The sequence below is a fragment of the Erpetoichthys calabaricus genome, chromosome 3 (assembly GCF_900747795.2).
Source record: "Erpetoichthys calabaricus chromosome 3, fErpCal1.3, whole genome shotgun sequence".
Lineage (NCBI taxonomy): Eukaryota > Metazoa > Chordata > Cladistia > Polypteriformes > Polypteridae > Erpetoichthys > Erpetoichthys calabaricus.
Window position 1 is genome coordinate 87,661,386 of NC_041396.2, and position 24,291 is coordinate 87,685,676.

Genomic DNA, 24,291 nt, shown 5'->3' on the forward strand with positions numbered 1-24,291 from the left:
GTCTGCATAATGCTTCACTATGACTGTGACAGCCAATATATTTATTTAAAGAGCTTCCGTAAAATAAATTTCCCCCGGTAACAAATAAAGTTTTACTTAACTATCTAATGTGGCAAACAGATAGATGACAAAATGCAAATAAGAATTTAATTGATACTGAATAAATCTAAAATGTATCTTACAAAACAAATATCATTAATCGTGTAACAGCAGAATATTGTACAAAGGAGGGAAAAAAACCACCACCACACATCCCCAGACAAACACACATTCCAGATTTGTTACTCAGACAGATTTACTCACGTTTCTGGGAACTAAGCCAATGGCACATCACTGCTTATATAACAGACCTGGCTTACTTTCAGCCAAGAAGCAAACTGGCCTACTAACCTAATTTAAATACCTGAAGAGAAGCCTGTTATATTGACAATACAGGGAGTCAAATAGAAAAGACAAACCAACAAACACTAAAGCACTAGACAGCACTGACAACAACAACTGGACCCTATACAGGCTCAAAGTCAGCTTCTGAAGTATAAAAGATTCTAAGTCAATGGGCCTCATTTACAGTGCCATTGGTTAATATGTAACTAAGTATTTCACTGTATAAAATATTTGTTTGTTTTTTTTTAAATTAGAGGCAAATATTAGTTCACTTGAGCTGCTTACTCTAACATGTTGCATATAGTCCTTGGTGCAGGTATGAAAGAGACTGCAGCAGAACTCCGGATTAAAGAACATCTCCAATAGCAGTATTTGGTAATTTTACAAAGGTGAGTTACTCAAAGCTAAAAATCTTGGCTCTCCATTGGCATCAAAGCCTAAAATTAATATTGCCTCAGTATACAGTGGGACTGAATACATTTTTACCAATAAAAAGATATTACTTGCTTTTACTCACTCAAAGGCACAATCTTGTTCTATTACAGTATATTCTGAAAAACAGCATTTCCATCCACTATAGACAAAAAAAAATCATTTTTCATTTGATTAATTTGTGGAGTGTGTTTTTTAATTCCCTTTTTGTTTAACACTGATTATTGATCATCAATTGGTATTGCAAACTTTATGACGAATGGCTTTTTCAAAAATGCAAGTTTCTCTCTGATTTATTTACTCATATGACATATACAGTAAAGTTTGGATATTTACTTTTCTAATGGGGTGGTTACCCCTAAATATTAATATAACGAAATGTCCTTTCTTAATGGATACTTACTGACCTAGATGTACAATCCTGCCAATTTCCAGCTAATTAGCTAAACATGAAATAGTGTTTATGCTGATGTGCGAGTCAACAAGGCATTACCTTATATATGTATAAGAAATTGGCTGACGACCTAAAAATATTAATGGTCAATGATTTGCAGCAATAGAGAAAATCTAGAAGGTGACAAATACATTTGCACAGCAATGTATATTAATCTTTGAAAATGCACAGCCTAATAACTGTTAAATGAATTGCTCCAACTAGTGCTGGGTGGTATGACCAAAATTCTATATCACGGTATTTTTCAAAATTATACCGGTTTCACTGTATTGGACGGTATTTTTTTTCTCATGCACGAGTGGATGTTAACCACATTTTTCACTGCAATTACTGGCTAAGACTAACCTATTCCACTGTCATGAGAATTGTACATTGTACAAAAAAATATTTAATGTGCACACAAGTATTAATACAGGTTTACATGTCCTCATAAAAGTGATAGTTTTCAAGGGGGTGGCACTAATGAAGAGAAGGAATCACACTGCATGACAGATGCAGTCAAAATATTAAGCCTTTTTATTGAACAAAGTTTGCAAACAACTTAAACTAAAATTTTGATAACATATTTTCAACCATCCAAAGAGGCATTTAGACTTAGTAAAATATCCAGAGGTGCTTGTCAAAAGTTGTATTGCACTGAACATATCTTAGAAAAGGAATAAATAGTAAATATTTTTTGTAAACCAACTACACTTTGTTAATGTTAATCTCTGTCCACTGATATGTTAAAGTGACTTTTTAAACAACTTTACCATCATTAAACTGCATAATATTTAAACTAATAAATAATAATACAATAAATAATAGTATTATTACTGGAAGTTGCACTATTACTTCCAAGACTTCAAAGCCCAGGTACATTACACAGTATTCACCAAACTAAAATAAAATAAAACAAGTGCAACTTGGTGATGACATCTTTACCAACTGAACCATCATTAAGGCAAACTGCATTAATATGGACCTTGCTTCAAGCTAAGCTATATACATAAATAATAAAACTGCAACTTGCATTTATAATGCTATTTGTGGTATAGCCCTACAGAAGCGTATTAGGGTCATGGTGAAGGGAAAAAAAAAAAATACGGACACAGTGAAGAAGAAGAAAAAAAAACTATATGTCGAGATTAAAGTCAACATTTCCACTTTATTCTCATAGTTTATTTTGTCATTAAAGTAGAATGTCATAAACTAAACTTCATCCTAAAATCAATGTTTAATTTACTAGATTTTCTCAAACCCTGTTATAAGTTAATGTAGCACATTAAATGCTTTGTGTTAAGTGTTCCCCGACCCAGTTGTTAATCACTATGCGCTTCTTAAACTGACTTCCTCTGCACTAAGAGGAGGCGCCAGCAGCGATCTCCGCACAGAATACATTCACTTCATGATATTCCTGCTCTCTGAAAATGTAGAATGCCAAGATAAATTTTCATGATTAAATGCATTAAAGCAGGTATTAAACATGCACAGTAGTGCTCACAGTAAGGGGTCCCCAGGTGTACGTTCAGTTTAGAGAACTTTATGGCAGGTGTGACGAGGCTCCAAAAAACTGGATGTATGAATGGGTATCGCACAGGTTTAACTTAAATATTGTGTAAATATTGGGTTTGTGATCTGGTGGATGGAGACACGAACACAGAATTCAATGGATGTTCTTCTGAGAGGGCTTTATTGCATTTGTGCCGTCTCTGTCTGACATACCAAACCCACAGTTCCTATCTTTCCTTTTTCTTTCTCCACATAACCAATCACCACATGATAAACGTCTTTGTGAAATTAAACCTGGTTATAAACTTAGACCACAGAGTGTTCAGAACTTTAAAAAAATCTTCGTTATACATGTTTAATTATGCCATCCATTCAGGGTTGCGCCCATCCTAGCAAGCATTGTGTGCGAGGCAGGAGCAAATCCTGAATGTGGCGCCAGCACATCGCACGGTGAATACGAGCAATGCATACACAAGCAGGGTCAATATAGCCTTACAAAACCCCACATCCTACATGACTTTGAAAAAAACTGAAGCACGCCGAGTAAACCCACCAGAAATACATGCAAATTCAAGGCAGGAAACACCAGGGACCCCCTTGCGGAGATGCAGCAGTGCACCCTCAACGCCACTGTGCCCCCACGATTAATACATGCTTTAATGCATTTCATCATAAAAATGAAAGTATTTATCTTAGCATTCTAAATGTTCAGGGAGCAGGAATATCATGAAATTAATGTATTCTGTGTGGCAATTGCTGCCTGCGCCTCCTCTTAGTGCAAGAGGAAGTCAGTTTAAGAAGCACATTAACGATTAACATGGCTCAGGGAACACTTAACACAAAGAACTTAATATACTACATAACTTATGACGGGGTTTGAGAAAATCTAGTAAATTAAATATTCATTTTAAGATGAAGTTTAGTTTACGATGTTCTACTTTAATGACAAATTACGAGAATAAAGTCAATATGTTGATTTTAATCTCGACATAAACGGCGCGATTAAAGTGGAAATGTCAAGAATAAATTCAACACGTCATCACACTATTTTACACAGTACCCAGGTACATTACACAGTATTGGAAAAAAAAAAATAAAACAAGTACAACTTGGCTTGCAGTATTATCCAGTAGTATAGAAACAGTATTCACACATTTGAACATAATGGTCCACATCTGACCTTTTAAAACCAAAGCATCTACAGACAACAGACACGGCTCCTTTTTTCGGCAAAAGTTCTTCTGTGTCATCATGTTCAACTTTATCATCTGCTACAGCTTCAGTTTCAGAATGTTCTCTGTCCATTTTCACCGTTCAATACCTCCACTAACAGATGTACTCTGTTGCATTCGTGTTTAGCGGTGCAGCAGTGAAAAAGGTCCCCCCTTAAACAGTTTTCCTCTGTGCCACGTTCCGAACATTGTTTATGCTTGTATAAGAGGTGCTATACAGGTGCCCGACCCGGCTTAGAAGGACACAGAGGCACGTATAAAACAAGGACTTTTTATTTTCTTCTTCACCCGTGGGCGCATGTCTTCCCCGTGACCCACAGGCAATACACAGTCCCAAAAGCACTCTTTCCACACAATAACAATCCATTCTCTTCTCCCACCTTGGCACCACCACTCCTCCCAGGCAACCTCGTCCTCTTACTCCCGATTCTGGCTCGTGAGTGGTGGATGCTGGCCCTTTTAATAGCCCACACAGGAGTGCTCCAGGTGCTTGATCACCTGTGGCTAATTGCACTTCCGGGTGGGGCTGCACAGATGTCCAGGTGGGTTCCTGGCTCCATGCAGCATCCCCTGGCGGCCACCCCAGCTCCCCACAGGGTTGTGGAGAACTCCATCTCCCAGGAAACCCTGCGGGAAACTGAGGCACCATCGTCAGCCAGGGAGGCTGTGGGAGGTAGTGAGATGTCCATAGCTGCTCCCCCGGAACATATACAGAAGGGGCGACCCGGCCGCCTGTCACAGGCTATTTAAACCAGTGTTGCGGTATAAAACAAATCCATATCATAACAAAAATAAAAAACGTTTTTTGGTATGAACCGGTATACCCCCCAGCACTAGCTCTAACAGACAGCAAATTATCCATAGGAAATCTAAAATTCTTGCACTGAAGAAAACAATTTTTGACTAGTCTCTCAGCTTTGCATCTATTGCTGCAAGAATAGCCACAGGTTCACTAAACTTGGTGAATAAATGCTTTTTCAGTAATTAAACAGGAGCATACCAGTCTACCAAGCAATATTTCAAGCAATGTTACATTAAAATTCTTACTAACATTAAGTTTTACTTTGTATACTGATTCTATAAACTGCAATTACCACAATTAGCATTTCAAATATTATAAGTTAAAATAAGAACCCTTAAAGTGCACAATTGTGGACAACTTATGTAAGGAAACAACTGTCATCTAGTCAGAGTCAACATCCTAAGGGCACCCATGTAAACTTAACGCAACAACAGTTATGTTTCCCATGGCACTCTGCTTTAATAGGCCTGATTAAAAGGAATACGACACCATACAGTATCTAACTGCATATGTAGTTATTTTTACAATTATGAACTTTTAATATAAATCTTGTTGAAGAGATGTATTTAAAGGACAGCTACTTAGAATTAAGAATTTTATTTGACTATTTAGTATTAAGTAAATATTACTTTACATTACTTTAATTAAGAGACACCTTCACCAGTTGTTTCTTAAAATAAAATATTTAAACCAAAGGCCTCAGTTTGTTTCTTTTTTTCAAACAATAAGGTAATCATGTTCTTAAACTACATCTATAAAAATTGAATTAAACAGGATTTTTGTGGAAGGATTTCCTGGTCTATCAAAGAAATGTAAACTACAGCTATGCCCGCACAGGATATTAAAAAAAATGGTAACGCACTGAAATGCAAATGCACAGTGTGAGGAATATGCAACATTGAGGAGAGGTATACCTATTGCCCAAAATCTGCATTTCAGCTCCCAATCTGAAGCATTCCAAGGAGGAAAACCATCTTTTAGTAAAGGGGATATACTCTGTTGTCCTCAACCCAGTTTGAAAATCTTATTATTAGACCTAAATCTTACAGAGTAATTGAAGCTACACAGATACTGACTATTTTCAACAGTTAACAGCCATATATCTCATCCGTCCCTGTAGTTACCTCATGCTTCCTGCATCTCTCTATACAGTAATCCCTCGCTATATTGCGCTTCGCCTTTCGCGGCTTCACTCCATCGCGGATTTTATATGTAAGCATATTTAAATATATATCGCGGATTTTTCGCTGCTTCGCGGGTTTCTGCGGACAATGGGTCTTTTAATTTCTGGTACATGCTTCCTCAGTTGGTTTGCCCAGTTGATTTCATACAAGGGACTCTATTGGCAGATGGCTGAGAAGCTACCCGGCTTACTTTTCTCTTTCTTTTGCGCTGAGTTTCTCTGATCCTGACGTAGGGGGATTGAGCAGGGGGGCTGTTTGCACACCTAGACGATACGGACGCTCGTCTAAAAATGCTGAAAGATTATCTTCACGTTGTGATCTTTTGTGCAGCTGCTTCCTGAAACGACATGCTGCACGGAGCTTCACATACTTAAAAGCTCAAAGGGCACGTATTGATTTTTGATTGAAAAACAAACTCTGTCTCACTTTGTCTGCTCCTGACGGAGGGGGTGTGAGCTGCCGCCTTCAACAGCTTACTTTGTCTGCTCCTGACGGAGGGGGTGTGAGCTGCCGCCTTCAACAGCTTTGTGCCGCGGTGCTTCACATACTTAAAAGAAAAACAGCCCTATTGATCTGTTTGCTTTTCTCTATCTCTGTGACAGTCACTGCTCCTGACAAGCACTCCTTTGAAGAGGAAGATATGTTTGCATTCTTTTAATTGTGAGACGGAACTGTCATCTCTGTCTTGTCATGGAGCACAGTTTAAACTTTTGAAAAAGAGACAAATGTTTGTTTGCAGTGTTTGAATAACGTTCCTGTCTCTCTACAACTTCCTGTGTTTCTGCGCAAATCTGTGACCCAAGCATGACAATATAAAAATAACCATATAAACATATGGTTTCTACTTCGCGGATTTTCTTATTTCGCGGGTGGCTCTGGAACGCAACCCCCGCGATGGAGGAGGGATTACTGTAATGGGGATGTTCACCAGGTTTAGAAATGCTCCTTTCAACTCAACAATGTTCCCAAGTTTATCTATGAATTGCCTGACACTTGCTGAGAAAAGCTTGGCTAAAATTCCAACTTTCCACAATTCACAACTTTAAACTCCAAATCAAAGATAGGTTATTGCAGTAGATGGTACTAGCAGGGCAAATTCAGAGGCACTCGTGCTAAAATTTAACAGGAAGACGTAATCTTTAGGTTGGCTTCTTCCTTCACTTACTATGTCTTACTGCTATAAGAGTTATTAATAACATTTCCCCAAATTACTTTGTTACAAATTACTTTGTTAGTGAGGCTGTGATAAAGTCCATTTTGATATTATGTCCCAGACCCTCCTTTGGATATAGAAGTTCTTCTAAATGAATTTGGGTAAAGGAAAAAATGGATAATGAACAGTGTGTCTGCTATAGCACAGCTTGGTTCTGATAATAATTTTTTTAAATAGAGGCTAATTTTTTATGTCTCCAGTAAGCCAAATTGCCCCTCATGCAGCATTAAGGTTCAATATTGCACTTGTTACTTAGGCAGTGTTATTTAACTGCCCTTGTTTTTCAGGCACATATTTCTTCTTTCTTATAGAGTGCAGAACCACTTCCCTGAATGCCATAGGCATGCTAAACAGTGGAGTCTGAGAAAAGTAGGTCATTACCATGGAAACATTGGTTATGCACTAAAACTTGATACTAGGGCATACTAACCTACATTCCCCATTCTGGGACTTGGAGTAGATAAACAGCAAGAACTACAAGTATTTATAAAATAAAGCAATTCCTTTATAAAGAAAATAAGGTGGAGAGAAAACAGCAAACCGTTCTTTCAGAGTTACCACTGAAGGGAAATTGATGTGACCTTAATTTTTAGTTCACACTAGAAACACTTTTTAAAAAAAAAAAAAAAAAAAAAAAAAAAAAAAAAAAAAAACTAAAGAAAAAGAAAAACAAGTCTACCTTTATCCAACATACGACTAATTCAGTTGAGGGTCACATAGAATTATACTGCATCATGTACTTAAACATACACATACAAACACTAAAAAAATGATTCAAGTATATGGGTGGCTGCCCCAAAACTCTGTGTGTGTGTGTGTGTGTGTATATATATGTTTTTTTGTCGCACGTGTGTATGAGAGACAGCTAGAGGGACCAATCAAAGGTAATTCCACACCAGGCCAGGGGGCGGCGGGATACACTAATCTTTCCTCTGATATTCCTGCAGATCAGATACAGGAAATTCTGCCCAAGTCCGGCCCAGAAGACATCAATTCCGCCAACCTCCACATGTATTCAGTTATGTTTTGGACATTTTGAAATGCAAAGCAGCTACTTTTGCTTTGATATATCTTCCTGGTCACATTCGTTGCTGCAATATTAAATTACAAAAGTGCAACACAAATACACACATTTGTTTCACTCGTTCAATTACCTAAAATATAGGCTTCACCCAATCCAGGAAAATTTGCATATACAAATAATCTGTGAAGATTTTCATATTTGTGCTGCTGGTGCTAACACCCAATCACTTAGACAGTCATTCCAAGTGCTGTACAACTGTCCGCAGCCCACAGAACAAGGTAGGGCTGGACACTGACAAGGCACAATGCCAGTTTCAGTGTTGTTTTTATAGTGGAGGCTGCTGCATTCAGACACTGTTCTCGCAGCAGCCTGCAAAATAGGGCAGAGCTGGATGTTAAAGACATTTAATCCTAGTCTCAGTTATTTCCATAGTTGATGCTGTTGTGTTTAGACACTACTGTATACTCACAGAAGCCTGCCAGATGTATTGGGGCTGATCTGCAGGCTGCAGCTAAGTGTGCTTGTGTGATCAATTGTTCTGTTTTACTATTACAACTATTTACTATTATTAACAAAGCTATGTTAAATTCTCATGTAGTTCAGTGTGCTCTGAGCAAAAATGGTTGTCATTTTTGGGGCTAGGGAATGCTTAAAAATTATCTCCATTTAAACCAATTGAAATTAGTTGTTCCCATTATGAAAATTCACTTTACAACTGGGTTTTCAGGAGCGAATTTACTCCTTCTTAAAGCAAGGCACGCCTGTATGCCTCAGTGCTCTCCCCTCTGAATTAAGATACAATCAATAAGATGCCCACTCACGCTGATTGCTACTGCCTCAAGTTGCAGTTAAATGACTCGCACATTAAAGATTGTAATACAAATCACACACAAAATTAGTCTGAACTATTTTTAAGTTTGTAAAAACTTATTGGCTATAAATAAAACTGGGGCCAGTACGGTAATGCAGCAGTAGTGCTGCTGCCTTGCAACAAGGAGACTGCGGTTCAAATCCTGGGTGCTCCCTTGCACATATTTTCTTCTCATGTCCACTTCTGCTTCCATAGGTGCTCTCGTTTCCTCCCACATTCCAAAGATATATGGCGGGGTGGCCAGCTGAGAATCTTGAGAGCCACAGTGGCAACATGTTTTCATTCGAACTCTTTTCTCAATTAGTGACTAGTTTTTTGCTGCCAATTAACTTCATGTAATTTGCCATTTTTAAGACTCAGGCCCTTTAAATCAGGACTGAGCAACGTAGGTCCTGGAGGGCCAGAGTGGCATCAGGTTTTAGTTCCAACCCAATTGCTTCATGAGAAATCATTCATTGCTGATAAAGCACTTATTGCTCAAGTGACATTATACTGCTTCATTTTAGTTGTCTAGCTTGTTAAAAGAACCCTCAATTGCTTATTTTAGTCTTAAACAGCTGTATTCATTGTTTTAACTGTTCCATATTAGCAATAAGATGCAGATAACAAAGAAAATCAGGTTTAGCTTGTCTGCATTTCCACCCATGTGTATTCATCATTCAGTAAAGTACTCAAAATGAAACTGAAGAGAAAGTGAAGAAATGAAAATTAATCATTTGTGTTAGGCTTCAAATAATCTGGATGATACATGCATGATTAGAAAGGAAAAAACAAATCTATGATTAATTAAAAATGAACTGACATGGCAGAGTTAAAGCACCAAGAACCCATGGAATTAAATATACTTCGTTATTGGTAAGGACTGGCTTCTAATTAAGCAGCTGGGTTGAAACAAAAACCTGGCTCTCCAGGATCGGAGTTGGCCACCCCTGCTATATAACCACACCTCAGCAAGCTCTGTGTGTTTTGTACGTATGATTATTGTATCGCACCACAAGCATGTGTGCTGTGGATACCTGATGTTATTTGATTGTGTGTATTTCAAAAAGGAGAAAGAAAGAGAGAAAACAAATGCAACATGGTATCCAATGCTGGCAAAGCTGACAAAGTCCATTTTGTGTATTCCAGCACCATCAGAGCATCTCATTTTTGCAGCAGGAAACATTGCATCAAGGCGTAGAGCAAGCCTCAGTTTTGAGCATGCTGATATGCTGACATTTATTCATTGCAACCACATCATTCTTCTTTTAAGGCTTACTCACACCAATGCACACCATATCTACCTCATCCAGGGGAAGTGAACCTGCCAGAACTCTTTTTTTCTGCCTCCTAAAAATGCCAGAAAGCTTTCCAAAAAGACAGTAAAGGCTTATGTTATGGCTGAGCTGTAGTTAGGCTGAAACTTCTAGCTCTGAAAGTTAAGTTGCAGGCAATATTTGTGCTATTATTATATCATTGATTTATGCCTCAGTTTTAGGTTGCATGTATACCCTTTTTAAAGTACTTTGTAATTGATATATTATTTTTGTATTTATTTGTTTTAGTGTTTCAGACAATATTTTCTTTAAAACCCTAGAATGTAATATGGAACTCAAATGCATTAAATGGGTTTAGTTTTGACAAATTTTATTGCATGCAATTTAAGCAATATAAATGTTAGTTTTTCTAAAAAGGAAATCAATTATTTAATTATAATTAATTTTCTTAAAATTACATTTTTAAGAAACATGTCTTTTTTTTCTCCTTTGCACTTAAAACAGAAGAAGTGTTTCTTACCCGATTACTCAATTAACTGATGGAATAATCAGTAAAATACTTGATTACTGAAATCAATTATTGCAACCCTATTTGTAAAATTTCCTGGACGGGGACAGCTGGTCAAAGACTACTAGATTTACTTTTCTAAATCATGGACCTACTGAGGTTTACTTACTTTAAAATATTGTGAAAATAAATATAGTGTTGGTTTCCCTTGTCACTGCTAATTGTAACAGATTTGTAATCTTCAATATATATATAACTTCAAGTCATGTAGATAGATAGATAGATAGATAGATAGATAGATAGATAGATAGATAGATAGATAGATAGATAGATAGATACTTTATTAATCCCAATGGGAAATTCACATTCTTCAGCAGCAGCATACTGATACAATAAATAATATTAAATTAAAGAATGATAATAATACAGGTGAAAAAAACAGACAATAGCTAAGTATAATGTTAAATATTAACGTTTACCCCCCCTGGTGGAATTAAAGAGTCGCATAGTTTGGGGGAGGAACGATCTCCTCAATCTGTCTGTGGAGCAGGACAGTGACAGCAGTCTGTCGCTGAAGCTGCTCTTCTGTCTGGAGATGACATTATTTAATGGATGCAGTGGATTCTCCATAATTGATAGGAGCCTGCTGAGAGCCCTTCGCTCTGCCACAGATATTAAACTGTCCAGCTCCATGCCAACAATAGAGCCTGCCTTCCTCACCAGTTTGTCCAGGCGTGAGGCGTCTTTCCTCTTAATGCTGCCTCCCCAGCACACCACTGCGTAGAAGAGGGCGCTCGCCACAACTGTTTGATAGAACATCTGCAGCATCTTATTGCAGATGTTGAAGGAAGCCAGCCTTCTAAGGAAGTATAACCGGCTTTGTCCTTTCTTGCACAGCGCATCAGTATAGAAGTAGTCCTAAGTAATTTTTCATGAAACTAGTTTGAGTACCATGGGTATCAATAGCACGTCCAACAAATCTTTGTGTATATCTGAGAATTTTTTTTATTCATTAATGTTGTCTATCCTTAAAAATTTAATTTGATCCTCATAAGACAATTTACCAATTCACTTATTAATTTTAACTACATTTTGCAAACATATGAACCATTTAGTGTTAGTCTCTTGAAAGCTACATTTATTAACCTAACAAAAATAAATAAATAAATAAGGCCACCTGCAAGAAAAGGGTATCACTGTCATTACAGTCAACACACTTTCAATAGCTACTCAAATACTGTGTTTTCATAATTCTTTGGTCAGCATTTGCTTCTTCCGTAAATTGATAATGGTTAATTTACGCTGTAGCAGCATAACAAAGAACTGTCTTACAGGCTCTAATTTTTCTGTATCTTTCTAAAAATGTGACACACAGCTGGAACCAAACTGCCTTGCAACAGCGTGCAGAAAGGTTTAAATGCATGATCCAAAAATAGACTGCATAGGCACCACCAAGAAAAATATATATGCAGCCTTCTCCCAGGAGCTACCAGTCTAATGGCAAACAATGTATAAATGTAAAAAGCACTGCAACCAGATAACTGGTTCAAGGAAAAAAAACAGTATCAGTTGTAAGTGCCATAGAGGATGGATGGGCATCTCATCTGAAGTGGAGGGTGATAATTTGCCTGACCAGGAGGATATAACAGAAGGACTGCACAGCGGACGACTCAGCCCAGCCAGGTCGCCCTCTAACCCTTGTCCCAACTGGGATAAAAGAACAATGGATGGACTGGAATAAGTTAGAAACTAGGAATGGTTCATCCCCCTGTAATACAGATGGCAGTGCCTAATCTCCAGTTGTCCCAGTTTGGATGGCTGCAGAACTGCATGGTATCTGGAGTGCAGAAACGCAGTCTCTTCAAAGTATCTGGTAGAGGGCACAGACAGAGGAGAACCTCCATTGTTTTCACATGACCCGGATTTGCTCCAAACAGGCTGTGCTGTGATACCAGAAGTATTACTGGGCCCATCTTAAAAGGTGTCTGCCATCTCACCTCAAGGATGAGAAATGAGAGGAAGCAGGTGACACTCTCCAAGAGGAGCAGAAGGAGAAAAACTGCATTTACTTGATCTATACATGTGTTAACATTGGCTGTGCACAGTTGGGAAAGAGCTGGTGACAAAAATCTTTTATTGAAACCCAGGACTCTGTTGGGTAAGACTGTCTGGGGTTTGGGGATCAGTCCCGCCCCCTACCGGTTACACCATTTGAAACAAAGAAGAAAATCATAAACTGGCAGCATTATTGGTTTTCACACTTCATACCGAGAGTAGGAACTTGCCTCACTTATTTAACTTTAAAATATGAAACCTAAGATTTCAACAATTAATGCACATTCACATAGCTTTTTTGGAAGGCGCTTTTCATTTAACATAAAAAAAAAAAAAGTATAACTAGTGGTGTTAATTAAACAATATGAACACATGCACAGGATAGCAAAAGGATGCACTGCCACCAGGATATAATCATAACACACCTCATAAACAGGACAGTTCATTTTAACTGAACACATTCATACTATTGACAACATATTTTTAATAGGTTTTCATTACAAGGGTTACCTGAGGCCATTAAATTACCAAAAAAAACCTGTGTGAACTGTAAACAAATTTCATATGTCACAGTTAATATTAGTGCTTATCTAGATCAGTTGATCTCTTCCATACAGACACTGCTTTTTGCATCTTTCATCCAGGTTAGCCATTAGAGGAAAATGGGTCAACTCCATCTTAGGCATATATTTCATACCACACAGTGTCACAACCCTAAGTTCTATATTGAAAGAGGATTTAAAGACTACAATGACAAACAACACAAATGAAGGGTGAGAAGAAAAGCACAGTGCAGCTTCTTGAGGAGGCAAAGGACATTACCTTAGTTCTTAATAATCCTATTCTAAAATACTATCAAGGGATTCCACTATATAAACTGCTTGATCTAGACGTAGCTTATTGTTCTAATCTTGTGTGTACACCTGGAATACACAGACTGTGTCCTAAAATAACTACAGCCTTCAAGTCCATAGATCAGCTTGCTGTGAACTGTGCAGACCTTCTTGTGTGAAGATTTAGTTCTCGTAAGTGTGCATTAAAGTCATTCAAACTCTCTGCTCCAAGTCATTTCATAAAGAAACCCAACAGTTGTACAATGCACATTTGTGTAGCTATGGATTAATTTGCTCAATTGTTTTATATTAATGAACATGCTTAGTAAAACATAACTTCTATAATACAAGCTATGCCCCTGCACTAACATTATATTAAAGAGCTCTATAGACAAGTGAAAAAAAAAAACAAAAAAAAAAAAAAAACTTTCTGACAGTATCAAACCATCTCTATAATTCTGCTTCCATGCCTAGTAATCATGCACACAGTTATAAAAAGTGACATACACAAGGTTAACTACATCAGCTCTCATCTCTGATGTCTGTCTCAGGACAAAAACATTTAAAGAAAACATTAATTTCTTTTCCAACTGATATTTAATGGACGCGGAGACACCAGAAGCTATAATAGTCAATTCTATAAGAATTTGCTAAATGAGCTATTGTACATTTGCAGCTTGAATGTTTAAAAACTACCAGAGGCTGGCCATTTGAACTTTCTCCGATTCTTCTTTCAAATATCAACTATTATGCTTTACTAGGCACTGTCTTTACAAATTAAACACTCATATCTGGGGACACAAAAAAAATATCTGGTTTATGTACAAAGGTATGGCTTATATCAGGCGCACAAGCATTATTTATGCATGATAGGGTATCAGAAATAAATACTAAACATCAGCTGTATTTTATGTAAAAGATTACAGAAATTCACAGTAACTTTAAACTAATCTGAATTATTGATATAAAGTTATACTAAGAAAAATGAAATGTTAAACATCACTACATTGACAATTTTGGGAAAAATGAACATAATGTAAAACTGTCTTATAGTTTAGGTTAATAACATTTAAATTGAGTATGCATGAACATATGCATGAGTGTACCACACAAGGAACTGGCATTTCATTCACACTGGATTACTAACTTGCACTGAAGAGGATGTAGCTTTCCACAAACCAATTTTAGACCAAAACAGACTTTAGACAGATGGTCAATAACAAGGATGTTGCCACTACCAAATTCAGATTTAAATAATCAGCTTTTCAAGTGGCAATGTGATACAATGGTCAGTGCTGTTACCTTTTAGGTTTAGAAGATTTGTGTCAAACCCTGGTCTCATCCACTGCCTGTAAATTTTTTGCAGATGTAACCCATGTCTGAATGGATTTTCCAGAAAGTACTGACATTTGTCGTCCCCCATCCCCCCCCCCCCCCCAGCCCTTATAAATCACAGATAGAGCAGCTACTTGCCAATTGGCCCAGAACTAATGATGACTATAAGTGTAAGCATGACAGTCTCATGCAATGACTGGTGTACCATCCAGAAAGAGAATTTCTGCCTTGTGATCACTCTCTACCAAACACAACTAGATTTAGTGGGTCAGAAGTTGATGTAAGAAAAAGGGGATATTCAAATTTGACACAAAGATAAAATAATATTTTTGCTCTTAAGACCAGATCATTTCAGACTTTTCCAGCAATTTTCAGTTGTACCCTTCATTTATATAATCTCATCAAATCAGAGACATCATCACATTCCATAGAAAGCCAGTCATCTAAAGTGAAATAATCAGTGGCTCACTCCAACTAGTCAGTTTCTCACCTAGACAAAATCAAACAGGCTTGTATTTATCTTTAGTCTTAGAGGTAGGTTCTCTGTGCATGAGTTTTTCACAACCAATAAATGCTCATCCAGTAGTACAATACATATAATGCAGTGAAGCTGTATAGGGAACGCAAGTGTTTTGGACTTCAAAAACAGAAAAAAGCTTGTGTTTTGTGTTTATATACCACTACTGAAAAGTGTGTGGGGTTGGTTGCCCAAGATTGTCAGAAAAAGGGGAAGTGATGACTTTGCTGGAAAGTTGGCACAAAGTTTCATAATATAACATGCCCAGCAATTTTCAGTCATTTAAAAATTAACAGAGACGAAATCAGCCACTGCCTGTCGCACTATGCTGTATGGGCTTTCACATACCGCACTCTTTTCTGTTTGCTTTCTGTAAGTATGGTTTCTTAAGTGCAAATCACCCAACAAGACTATTTCTTTTTCTCATATTTAAGACTTAGCTGCACAATATAAGTGTGTACCACTGCCAAATGCTATAAAAGCACTTAAATGGATTTCACTCTGTCACTTAAAGAATGATCTCTAAGTACCATTCATCAGATGCAGACAGCTTTGTTCACCTTTCACTGTGTTTTTCTCTTTTCAAGTTGCCCAGCTTCTTCAAAAATTCTGAATGACAGCTTAAATACCACAATTTGAAAATTTGTTTTGGCCTGCTATTATTCACGTCTTGACACAATACTATTATGTCTGTAAAAATGTACTAACTTCATTTCCCAAATCACTCCTCAGGGTACCTGTTACTGTCCAACACATCCATCATTTTTTAATAACACACCTGCTTTTACTTATCACTACCTCATTAATCCGACTTTCATGTGCAGTTGGTGAAATTTAACTAATACATCTCTTACAAAGCTTCACAAGATATGAATAGATGGAAAACACATGACCTTTTTACTTTTATCAACAATTATTTGCATTTCTTCCCAAGTAATATAGTGTTTTCGTAGGGAAAATAAGCATTAATTGCCATTACAATTTACCTTAAAATATTTTTTTTTTATAAAACTCAATGCATCTGCAAAGTACTGTAAAAGTATATGATTATGAATACCTTTATTATTCAAATACAAGTAGTAGTCTTGGATCTGAATGAAAAATTTCCTAGACATACTAAACCAACCACTAAAATACATTAACTCAGCTTGGGAACAGTTTTGACCCAAGCCAAAAAATATAATAATATCTAAAAAAAATGCTTTATAGAAATTCTGGTGCTTTTTTAGAGGTCAATTTAAAGCTAATAAACTGATTTCTCAGTACGTATCACCATGTGGGCTGGTAACCCACACAAATCATTTGAATTACTTGTATCCCGTCAGTAAAGCTCATGTAAGGCTCTGGATAAAACTGGCACAAATATACCAAACATCATACAATAAACATGAAAGAAGATGTTTAATTATTCAAATAGCTTAAGGCCATATTTAACCTGGTGGACATTTAAACAGCAAGTGAAACACTTTAAGGATGCTTTTCTAAAATGAAATCTCCTGTTCTTGTGTTGTGACATTCAAGTCTAATCCATTAAACTGTAAACAGATCCATGCAAACTTAAAATGCTCCCAATTACATTTATCTTTTCTCAAAGTAGAAAATCCCACTGAAGAGCATTTTTAAAAATACATTATTATTCTTTACTCTTCTGTACTTTTTCGTTTACCAAGCAAAACAACGTAAACTCCAACACAGTATGCTTAGACGTCTAAGCTATTTCTAAACAATCCATAAGAAACATAATATTTATAGGTCTGTGATCATTAGGAAGATATTCAGATGAATAACGTTTTTATTTTTGAATAGCAGATACAAGTGAAGAACACACAATCCCTAAAGGTAATGCGAATTATAACTGCATCTTTAGTTTCAAATGCGTCATATTAAATTGTTTAAAATAAATTAATTTGTATTCCTTCTTGGTACAGACCATAATTGGGAGGATGAAGGAAAGAGAAGCCTCTTTGGAACCAACCACTTATGATCATACATTGAAGCATTTTCTATAATTTATAGTCTACATTCTTATAAATTAAATTCTCTTCATTAAAAACAAAAACACAGTATTACAAAAAAGGCTGAATTGTATCACTACATATTCAGAATTTATTAATTACATTTTTCTTTAATTGGAAATAAAGATGAAAATAAGGAAGATCAGAAAGAGGGCCATAACCTGTTTCAAAAAATCCTTTTAATAAAGTTAACCTGCCTGTCTGGTCTCTGGCATCTCTAGAGACAAATAAATGGCACACCCAAAGCTTAATCTGTTGTACTGATGAACACAGAAAGCGGCCAGCCAGTCAGTCAGATAAAAATAGTCAGGATATTGACAGTCATTCTTAAAAACAAGGACATGGAGATTTCAGGCTAAAGGACACACCTTTAAGAATATCCAAAAATCCCTCTAACACCTGGAGAAACAGATTTTTTGGTCCTGTCACAATACGGAAACCTCTCTACTTCAAAAATCCAAAATAATTAAATTTAAACAAGACTTTGCTAATAATAATCATTTGATTCTGGATTGCACTAATGCAAAAAACACATTTTGTTTATTAAAGGATAATGTATCTTGCTACCCAAATGATAGATTTTAGAAAACTAAACCTTTGCAATCTTCTTCAGTGCAACTCCACACATGCACAAAACAGCGATAGACATTCATAACACAATTTTTTCAAATTTTTATCACAGGTATAGATTTATTACCCAGTTAAACAGTACAAATTAATATTAAAAAATATAATCTTAGCAGGATTACAGAAAATACTTTTTAAAAAAAAAAAATTAAATAAAAGAGTAAATAAAATAAGGGAATCTGGGCTGATTTTTGCCTAGGTATCCTAAACGGAAATGGTTGCATCAGTTAATGCATTTACAGAAATATCTTTTATTGATACAATAAAGTGACCAGCATATTTTCTCATTACCGAAAACAGCTTTTTATTTGTAGTTGAGATGAATGAGTGTATTTAACCATTTACCACAGAGGGGAAAAATGATTACATATCAAAAATAAAGGTATACAGGGAAATCCTTGTTTACAAAATCAGTTTCTTTCAACAGACACATAAGATTTTCAGATTTATTGTATCTTTGTTCTAAGTCAGATATAATCAAATGCTTGGCTCCCCATTTTAATTAATATACTACAATTTTAATATTTAAGACTCTTCAGTCTGGAAATTAATAAGATGCAAAAATGCAATCTATATCTTTGGTTACCTCCATTTACTGCCATAAACCCTGCTAGTGGGCATGAACATCAAATTTTGAGTGCTTTTCATATAAAATAAAGTTGAGTGCAAGTGCCAGTTAAGACATATCTGTAAGACCTAATTAATAGCTTTTTAAAAGGCTTTGTAAGAGAGAAAGAAAAGTAAAAGCCTAAAAGCACACAATCAAAAAATTACTATTGACAATATTGCATAATTTTTGTTAAGTTTCTTGCTCCAGTTCCTCTGTGAATAAATAATAGACGAGTTAAAGAAATATATAGAAGGTATGAAGGCATTGATAAATTATACAAGGCAAAATAATAATAAAAAAAGGCCATGTGCTTTTGACTCATGCAGCAAATGACTAAACGTTTCACACCCTACATAACAGAATTAAGTAAATAAATGTATCACAATCCACAAAAAAGCATTTAAAAAGGAGTTAAAAAAACATACCTTTCAAATCTTTGTATTTTCCTTAAACAAACTCTAACAAACTTTTACTCCTCACAATTCAGTATATGCAATCACAACAAATATGTGTATGCATCCTGCAATGACACAGTGTCTCCTGCAACAAAGCTTCCTAACAGATCATTATTAATAACAAATTATAAATATTTTTGTTTGAAAAATCTTCTTGATGCATAAATAGGTCAACAAATGATCCAGGCAATGCATTTGAAATAAGCCCCAAAAAAAAAAAAAAAAAAAAAAAAAAAAAAAAAAAAAAAAAAGCATTTTTCAAATACTCTATAGGCTAATATATTTGTTCCATGTATTTGTAAGCACACTTTCCACAATATTTCAGCTGGCAAGTATGTGAAATGCCACGAGCTATATGCAATTCATATCTGACACAGTTCTAGTGCCTACCTCACCATCAGCTCAACCTTAACAGAATAAACAGGTAACAATGAGTAGATGTAAACATTTAAAGCTATAAATGACAATTAACACACTGCTGCAGATGTACAGTAATTTTATAATTGCTCCATCATTAAGGGTTTCATGAAGCAACACTTCACATTACCTACCTCCATCTATTGACCCCAAGGTTAGATGATCCAGCGAACCATGGATCAAGAAAGTAAACACATCGGACGGTGGCAGCTCCCCGAATTGCCTCTCTCAAGGCTGGATTATCATGCAGCCTCAGACCTTTGCGAAACCAGTGGATGGAATTTGGGCCCATGATCACTCAGCTGCAAAACAAGATGAACAAAAATATATTTTCTGTGAACTGTTAATCCAGAAAGTGAATAAGTAAAAAAAAAAAGTACCAATGAACACTAATGTTCTTTTCAAAATTTAGTAAACTAATTTTACAGGTACCAACTAGATTCTGCACTCTAGATTGGCAGGAAGATAATCTAGTTTTTAAATATTTTCTAAATATTATTTTGACCATGAGTGGGTGTGCTTGGAAATCGATTGACTAAACCCATTGAGAGTTGTTTCCTCCCTTGAATCAATTCCATCCACCAGTTCCCTGAAACTCTGAAATGCATAAACGGGTTAGCAGATGAATAAGTAGTCAAAACAAATCCCTGTAGTGTTGAACCCAATGTGCTGTGAAAATATGCTTTAATTAATGCTGAATTTAAAAAGCCTTGAATTCATACTGCAACAATAATACATTAGGCATATAAAAACTAAACTACAACTTTGTATTTGCCAGAATTTAATGATATGGAAACAATGAGAATTCCAAGATACAATTACATTTAAAACGACAAAGACGACCTATACATACTTTTCAAAAGGAAAGATGTGAAAGGCAAAGAAGGCAGTTCACAATATGCACATTGTCTTATATAGGCAGGCTTAAAAACCTAAAAAATGGTAAAGGCATGCAAAATAATATGTATACCAAAAATGTGTGAATACATACAAGAGTTGCCACTCAAAAATAATTGTTTATTACCTAAATTAAAAAGAGCTGCCCTCATATCATTAATTTACACATGATGTTGTGATTATTTGATTTTTTTTCTTTGTAGTGTGTATTATTTTCACATTTTCAAACTAATTTACGTGCTCCGTTCGCAGATCTGTCAGAAATGTTTCAAAACACGATCAGACTTTGTGTCGTAGCACCCATTATAATTTGAGCTTAACACCATTCATTTACTAACACATTATAATATATAGAGATACATATTTAAGTAAAAAGTGTCACAGTTTCAAAAATTCCGGAACAGCAAAATAAATAAGTGAAAAGTCATAATCATACTAAAGGGTCGGAAGGAGGGACAATATTAGGTCATTCGAAAACTTTAACGTCGCAAGACATTTTTGTATATTGTTACTAATAATGTATGCCTTTTAAAAGAATGGACTGCGGCTACATTGCGAAAATAACGAAAAATGGAACATTATGCGAAAGGAAAAGTACTCCTCGTTCTACTCGCAAAATGAAAAGGGGTCAACGGTGTACAGTTATATAACTGCCGAACTCTCAAGTTTCCCCTTGCCCCTGTCCGCTTTGCCGTGTGATGATCTTACCTGGTTGCATGGGTAAAAGTACCCGTCACGATATGCTGCCTAAGTCGCCCCAGCGGGGGACTGCATCTTTATCCCGGGTTTTGTGTTTTTTTTCCTCGCTAATACGTTGCACTGAAAGGCAAAGCCGACTTTTCTCTATTCAATCTTCACCTGTTTCATAAGAGATCTTGCTACTGCGCTTGCGCTTCTCGCGCAGCATTGCCTGTCAACGTCAACTCCCCTCCTAGACGGGCGGCACTTTGCCTTACTTTCCTCAACACCTATTGGCTCCGCACCCTGCTTGTAGGAAGTCTTTGAGTCACGTTTTTACGGCGTGGTACCGACTGACTAAGGACATAAAGTACCTTTCAGCAAACGATCTCATTTGTAATTTTCGTTAATGATGACTTGATACAATCATCTTCCCCTGTTTTAGAGCGCCTAAGAATTCAGTTTGACAGTACGTGGTGCGCTTGCAAACTCCACCTACAAAGTATCTCTTTGGTGTTATTGGTTGCTGAACTTAGTTCCCCGGATGAGCACGGGTGAGTCAAGTTTACTGGTGTAACGCATGCGCATATCTACTCTCGTCACACTCATTGACGTAGCTCATGCCATTCATTCATCTATTCATTTGCTTGCTCAAGAGATAAACAGATGCCAGGAACGATGCCGTAGATTTTAGACATCACAGGAGTGTACGGTTATTTCTATCTGAATTATTTACATATTTGAAAAGAAATATAACAAAAGTTGCAGAATCATTTTTTATATTAAGATGTTTATATATCACATTTTCATACAAGTAGCTCAAAGTGCTTTACAATAGTAATAACTAACAAAATTACAAAAAGAAAGTGTATAAAAGTAAAGCTCAGTAATTTATAAGACGTCAGTTATTAGCAGCAATATTTAGGTCGAGAGGTACTTTGCCTCCAGTTTCTCCTACAATCGAAATACTTGGTGTATTTAGTTTACATGATGAAATGCCTGTGCTCCAATAGGAAAATAATAAGAAGAATAATTTAATGAAAACTCCAATCCGAACACATCCTGAATAAAGAATGTGTTTTGTGGTAGACTGACATTATACCCATGATTACTACCTTCCGCCAATTTCTGTTTTCATGGGCTTTGGTTTCCTGTGATTCTGATCAAGACTAAGTTTTATGCATTTTTAACGCCTGTAAGTTCAAATGTTTAAATTCTTTAAAACCTGTACTTTTGCTTAATGGAATAAAAGGACCATACATGGTAAAGGGAGTGTACTGCAGTGAGGTAACAAAGCTTTCAACTTAATTTCAATCTACCTTTTCATCCAGTTTATCTATTATCAAAACATGTTTAAGCCAATTATATCTTGGCATTAATAGGCATGAGGTAGAAACCAACCCTGGATGGGAAGCTATCACAGGACAAACTCACACTTATACACATAATAAATCACATTAGTTAATTTAGAGTTCCCAGTTAATCCAGCATGTGCATCTGTGGGCTTAGACCATAGACATAGCTTGGGGTTAGGTGTGGGGGGTTCTTATACAGTTTATGACAGTTCCACATGATCACAGATGTAGCTATGATTTATGCTTTTTCTCCTCCCCCAAAATCAATTCCTGGCTACACCCTGGCTTAAACCTCTCCCCTATGATTAATGTTTTTGTAAGGTTTTTGTAGAATTAAATTTTGTATAAGAGAGAGTATTAGTCTGTATTATAAGACACCATTGTTAAAACTGTTATGTCAATTAGACTATTTCTTTGAAACTATGGAGTGCATGTAAGTGTGTTTGCAAGTGTGTTTATATAATGAATAATACTTGCAAACTGGAAACCTTTATAGTTTTAAGTAGTATTGAAAATTGAACAGGTTATCAAAAAAGTGAGAGTACTTTGTGATTCTTTTTACCATCTCTGTCAAATCTGTGCTTACTGTTATTCAGCTAGACTGGTGTCAAAAGAGTGAGAAATAAATTGTACAAAAATCTAACTTCTGATGTTTTTGCTGGAGTGCAGTTAATTCTGGATACCCTAATTTCTAAAAGAATACTAAAGTCAATTAAGCCAGGCCAGAGTTATGGTTCAAGGAGTAACATTATTCCAAAAAAAGGCCAAGCCACATTGGTTGATGCAAAGCTTGTGACGATGCTATGCCAAGGAGTGTTACAGTGATGAAGTGAAGTAATCTTCTAAACACCACAATAACCCTGTACTATTGTTGAGGACAGCAGAAGCAAAGCTATCAGCACTAAGTAGCAGTTCAAGATATACCATAAAGCAGGCATAGTTGAGCGGCTCATATGTGTACTAAGACAGGGACCGCTTCACTCTTGTAGACTCTGTAAATTTAAAAACAGGCCAGGATGAAACCTTTAGAGCTCTCTAAGTGGCTTTGAAAGAAAATGTACTCTTGAAAGAGAAGAAAGCAGGATTCCATGACTGATGGAGAGGAAACTGCATTACTAGCAGATGTTGTGTGCAGTTGCTGCATACCTGAGGGAGGATGAAGTCTCTGTCTTGTCTGCAGGGAGGGTGACTAGAGGGTGTATTGCGGACATGTCTTGCTCGTGATTTACCCATTTTTTACCATTGCTAGGCATAAGTAATTACTTCTTTGTCACTCAAGTCGATTTTACCTTACTTGCTTTAGTATTTTAACAGCCTCTTGCCACTGTATCAACACTCCCTCATGGATCAACCTACATATACCTCTTGTCACTTGTTTTTTTTTTCTATTCATGTCTCAACTTTCAGGTTTGTAGTGTACTAATATTTTCTGTAACCTCCAGTTGGTAATTCTACAATCTCTAATTTTTATTCATGTTAAACCAAAAACACTAACTTCATCTGGAAAGACGTCTGTTAAAACTAAAGACAGCAGAATACATCTCCAGACATGGTTCCTGCTGCCTTTGACAACAGTAACGTCATATCAGCTAGGGGAAAATGATGCCTTCTTCCTGAATGAAGCAGAATATGTTGTGGCACAACTG

The 24,291-nt window shown here is 36.3% G+C and overlaps 1 protein-coding gene and 1 long non-coding RNA gene across 2 annotated transcripts in view; one reads left to right on the forward strand and one right to left on the reverse strand.

Annotated features, from left to right (window-relative positions):
• Positions 1–21,748, reverse strand: part of LOC114648178 (cryptochrome-1-like) — an 86,247-nt gene extending 64,499 nt beyond the window's left edge. Inside the window, exons 1-2 of the mRNA XM_028797062.2 lie at positions 21,321–21,748; positions 19,850–20,017 (exon numbers count right to left, since the gene is read on the reverse strand). Coding sequence (XP_028652895.1) covers positions 19,850–20,007 — 158 coding nt within the window. The 5' untranslated portion in view covers positions 20,008–20,017; positions 21,321–21,748. The remainder of the gene's footprint in view (positions 1–19,849; positions 20,018–21,320) is intronic.
• LOC127527073 (uncharacterized) lies at positions 7,812–19,555 on the forward strand. Its single transcript, XR_007934444.1, has 2 exons — positions 7,812–7,865; positions 19,504–19,555. It is a non-coding gene; the product is annotated as an uncharacterized LOC127527073 (long non-coding RNA).
• Positions 21,749–24,291: the final 2,543 nt, after the last annotated feature.